The 4,757-nt window shown below is 42.4% G+C and overlaps 2 protein-coding genes across 3 annotated transcripts in view; one reads left to right on the top strand and one right to left on the bottom strand.

The window, feature by feature from the left end:
- Positions 1–1,140, bottom strand: part of LOC103367277 (solute carrier family 35 member E2) — an 8,395-nt gene extending 7,255 nt beyond the window's left edge. Inside the window, exons 1-2 of one of the 2 annotated variants that reach the window (XM_008295259.1) lie at positions 1,051–1,139; positions 799–970 (exon numbers count right to left, since the gene is read on the bottom strand). The gene's annotated coding sequence lies outside the window, so the exon portion shown is untranslated. Of the gene's footprint in view, positions 1–798 lie in introns of both variants that reach the window. The other variant, XM_008295258.1, reaches the window with a different exon arrangement.
- A 2,774-nt stretch (positions 1,141–3,914) lies between these two features.
- LOC103367276 (uncharacterized) overlaps positions 3,915–4,757 on the top strand; it is a 10,209-nt gene continuing 9,366 nt past the window's right edge. The window contains exon 1 of the mRNA XM_008295257.1: positions 3,915–3,999. Coding sequence (XP_008293479.1) covers positions 3,986–3,999 — 14 coding nt within the window. The 5' untranslated portion in view covers positions 3,915–3,985. The remainder of the gene's footprint in view (positions 4,000–4,757) is intronic.

Below are 4,757 nucleotides of genomic sequence, written 5' to 3'. Positions count from 1 at the left end.
TCAGTTGATTAAACATCTGGAAGGGTTACTAAAGTTTTTCCTTTTAATTGTTGATAAATCTTCTAAGATAATTACAATTTAAATTCCACAAGTCAAGTACAGGCTCGGTCCTAGCTCGGGTCAGAACACCATCCTAGTGGAGACATCACACCGTGTCCATCCAGACATTTGTTTAGCATGTTTCGTCTTTGGGCTGCAGGTTCTGGGTCAGTTTGCGTTGTTCAGCAGTTTGTCTCCAGAGCTCTTCAAAGCAGGTTTCATCCCCACAGTCTTCAAGAGTCTGATCCAAGAGCTTCAGCTAAATCCACAGGTCAGCCTGAATCATACATCTACAAACACTATTTCCATATTTAAAAAGCTGCTGCATTTCTATCCTGTGATGTGGAGCTCCTGGTCCCACCAGCCCGTCCACTGTTCCTACTGTACCTTCACCCTCACCATGACCCTTGTTCTCTTGTTCAGGCTTCAGTCTGTGGTGGCCACCAGATGCCCTGTTGCCCCAGGCTGCCCTCTGTCACTGCTGTTTTATTTAATCCACTGCATGCTGACAGTGCTAACACAACATCGCTGTTTCACATCTGGAACATCAGGCGACAGAGCCCTCCGTGCACCAGAAGCAGCTGCTGGTTTCTGAGACCAACGTGCGGCTGCACAAAGTTCCCACAACTGTGCGGATGCGGTGGATCCAAAGCTCCACGCACCGCCGGTAACACAGCCCTGACCTGGGGGCTGCTAGCTCTTCACACCGGACAATGAGCTGTCACGGTAAGATAGCGGAATGTGAATGTGACCTCTTACCTGTCAGTAAATCAGGTCGCTTCAGTTCAGACCGACGAGCTGCTGCCTAGCGGACTTCACGAAGGAGGAAGTTGCACACCGACGCTAGCTAGCTGCTGTGTGCGGCACCATGATGGGATGTCCAGGAGTCCGCCGCTCGGTCAGCCACACACACACACACACACACACAACACTACACACACACAGGGAGAGAGAGGGTTTAATACCGCTACCACACCCATGAACAAACATCCACCTATCTGAGGGACTCACATATCTGGACACCGTGAGACGTGGCTGCTAACGATCAGTGCGTCAAGGTACCGCAAACAGCCACAGAGCACGAGGAAGAGCCTTCAAATTAAAACCTCTACTCGCGAAGATAACTCTTCATGCCTGGTGGGGTTTACTTTATAACAATGCCCTCCATGGACACAATAACAGGGTGTTTTTATTTTAAGGGAAAACTGGTCCAAACAAATACCTTTCCTAGAATAATATAGAGATATTTAAATATGTGCTTTTATTTTCTTGACGCAACAATCTGCTTCCTGTGCGACTCAGGACAAACTTGACAGCTGCCACAAAACAAAACAGATGATGCTCCTGGTGTGGGGCCACAACACTCCTGGCATTAAAAATAAAGCCTGAACTGGAAAAGGAAACGTTGAAACTGAAATATTTGTATCTAAATAAGTTGTTCTGGCATTTTTTTTTAATTCTTTGGTAGCTAAAATACATTGAGTTACAACGAGGGCTGCAAAATACCAATACTGACAGCTACCACAACTTTCTCTTCACACAATTAAATGAACATGATCAACAGCTGACATATAAAATGTTCTTCACATATGGAGATCTCTGTACATTTCTAAAATACAAATATTTCAATTTCAGTGTTTTCTTCTTCAGTAAGGGTTTTGTTTTCAGTGCCATTTTTAAAATTTTTGATGCCAAACTAAACTCTCAGTTCTACTCCTATGAACACGACACCAACACTAAACAAAGTGAGGTTCTGCTCATTTGTAGTCAATTTAAAAACCGCAAATTTGAAGTATGTCAGCTGTCAGAATGCTGAGCTTCTGATCCGGATATGCAAACACTTCTTTATTTAATTTCTTTTTGTTGTTGGATCCTGAAGGAGCGCTCTCTCATCTTGTACAGCAAGATGACGACAAACTTGATTCGATTTTGATTTGATCTGAAATATTAAATAAGCTTCCAAAACTCAAATGAAAAAACCTTCAAACAAAGATCCAAAGCAGTCCTCAGCAGCAGGGTGGAGGCGCTGGTTCAAGTCCTGTGCTGTAGTTCCTGATTGTGGCCAGTAGAGAGCAGTGAACACAAAGCTCTGTTCCCTCCATAGGACCACTAGAACTGTGAAGGTGTCCAAACAGTCAGATGTTATGTCTGAAATCTAGCATTTAAGGAGCTTGACTTAAAGTTTCCACATTTTTCAACAGGTTGATGTAAGTCTCACATCTTCAGAATGTGTATTTAAAGTTTCCTTTAATTGCCAACAGAACTACGACTATAAGGGCTGTATGTAGCTTTACATTCAACAGTCTTGTGGAACCAAAGCCACCAAGAAGCTGTTTTAGAGTAAAAGAAGGCCCTGAATTAATCATCCTCCTGCCATCACGTTTACGACCATATCATTCAGAAGGCAGCATTTACTGCACAGCTAATACACCAAAGTATATGTAGTATGCTAACAGCAGATTTATTGCAAGAGCACAAGTAAAATAAGAATGACTGTGAGATCATTGTGCTTTTATTTAATTTCTTAATGCGTTTTTGTTTGTGCAGTCTGTTGGTTGAACTGGTGGCAGGTGTCAAAAGTGATGAGTTGGAAAATCACTGGTTTGTAAAAAACTAACAAATGAATTCAAGGGACCTGTTTCTTCATCTAATAAATGCAAGGCTGCAAGTTGTGAAAACAAATCTAATGAAATAAGAGCGGAGTGTGTTGGAGTGATCGGTGCCTCACATCTAGAAGGTTCTGGGATCTTTCTGTGTGGATGGTTTAGATAAACTATTTAGCTTGCAAATAATATTCTGATGTCATTATTTTAGTGAATTTATTACTGCCTTATTCTGACTTTGATTACACTGTGTTTTATAATATTTTCTTTTCTGATTTTCCTATGATTATTGGGGTAATTTGTATTTTTCCATCCTTTTTCCTCAAGGAAGCAGAGACTGCGACAGAAGCTCTTGAAGGTCAATCACCCTCCCTCATCACACAGAACCTGCCATAAGAATGAATCTCCCTGAATCATCTTTGTCAGACCTCTGTACCAACTTTGGTGTATAAGCTGTTGTTTCACTGTGATTGTTTCAGAGATTACCACTACATCAGTGTTGATAATTACATCAACTTAATACTGTGTGTAATTTAAACCCAGATTTATGCATTGGTTGATTTAGAACTAAGTTCAAGTTGAGGCAACTTAATAAAGATGGATTGATAACTTCATTCTGTTTGACTTTGAGTTTTGGGTTTAAAGTCCCCTCTCCTATCTTAACATCCATCCATCAATCCATTCTCTATCCATTCCATCCATCCATCCATCCATCCAATAGAGACTGTTAAGGCTGGTAATTAAAAACTGTTTTGTTTGAAGTGGAAAAGCGAATCCCACCAACACACACGTTTTTATAACTCAAAGAGACTGTAATGGGAATTTTTCAATATCCTAATGTTCTTTAATTGCTGTTACTGCACAGGTGGAGCAGAGTGAACCGATGCAGAACAACAACAGAATTTCCAGTCTGTATACTTGCTGTTTAGTGGATGGTTTATTCAATGGTGTGCAAATAATGAAAATACAGGGGTTTCCTGTGGTGAATCTGGGATACATCTGTGCTGGTCTGATGCTGGTCTGATGCTGGTCTGGTGAAAACTGTGTGCCCTCCCCCTACCTGTACCTTCCTCTTCCTGTCACCTGCGCCCTCTACATGTACACCCTTTTAATAAAACCTTTATTAAACATATCTATGGGCGTACATACTGAGCGGGTGTAGTTCCAGCGGCGGCCGGTGGGGGGCAGCACCGCGCCTCTGCTGCGGTGAGGCTGTGATCAGGAGAAGAAGAGCGAGTGGGCGGGCTGTTCCTGTTTATATGACAAGATGTGAAAGTGAAGTTGTGTCAGCTGGAGGCGGACGGACGCGCTGCAGGTCGCAGGAATGTAAACTACGGGCCCAGATGGACGAGACGAGGTCAGCAGCTCATTAAATATCATTCTGTAGATACGTTTGTTTATACAAACTGAGGAAATGTCACGAAAACTGTTGATGCTGCTCAGCTTGTTAGCACGTTATTACCTGTAGTAGCACCGCAGGGAGCCACTGAAACCAAAGTATGGAGAGTTATAGTGGCTTCATCTCACAGGGTGTCTATAAATATGAGTTTATGTTCAGGTGTGGGTCAGCAGCTGACTCACAAACTCTTCTTTACATGTCAGCAGGCGGGACAACAAGTCCACAGGTAGCTCAGTAAAGGAATGAAGCAGAAACCCTACATAGGTGTAAACACATGTTCAGTCTTTCATTGGGCTACACTCACACACCTGAGAAGAATGAAGGTAAAATATAAACAGTGTGGAGATGAGGAGGAAGTCCTCAGAGTGTCCATCCAGGGTTGAGTCACCTGGTGGGAAAGAAGGAAAAATATGTTCTTCAAGTTAGTTTCTGATCATGTATGAAAGATAAGAGTATGTAGATTTTGCCATTTATTTGAACAATTAAAAATCTGTTTGATGTTTTTGACCACTTCCATGTTAACTATGTAGTTAAAGTTCACTGTAGAGCTGCCCTGTGTGTGTGTGTGTGTGTGTGCTGGTCAGTTATAGGACTGTCTCTGTATTTATTGACCTGTGCAGCACTTTGAATCAGTCGTTGTACAAAAGGTGCCGTAACCCTCATCTTACCAACATACAAGGACCAGGAGTCCCAAGAGTGAACCAGAACCATCACCA

The sequence above is a fragment of the Stegastes partitus genome, unplaced genomic scaffold, assembly GCF_000690725.1.
Source record: "Stegastes partitus isolate 25-593 unplaced genomic scaffold, Stegastes_partitus-1.0.2 Scaffold1035, whole genome shotgun sequence".
Lineage (NCBI taxonomy): Eukaryota > Metazoa > Chordata > Actinopteri > Pomacentridae > Stegastes > Stegastes partitus.
The sequence above is the reverse complement of the archived record's forward strand: the minus strand, read 5'-3'. Positions and strand labels throughout refer to the sequence as shown.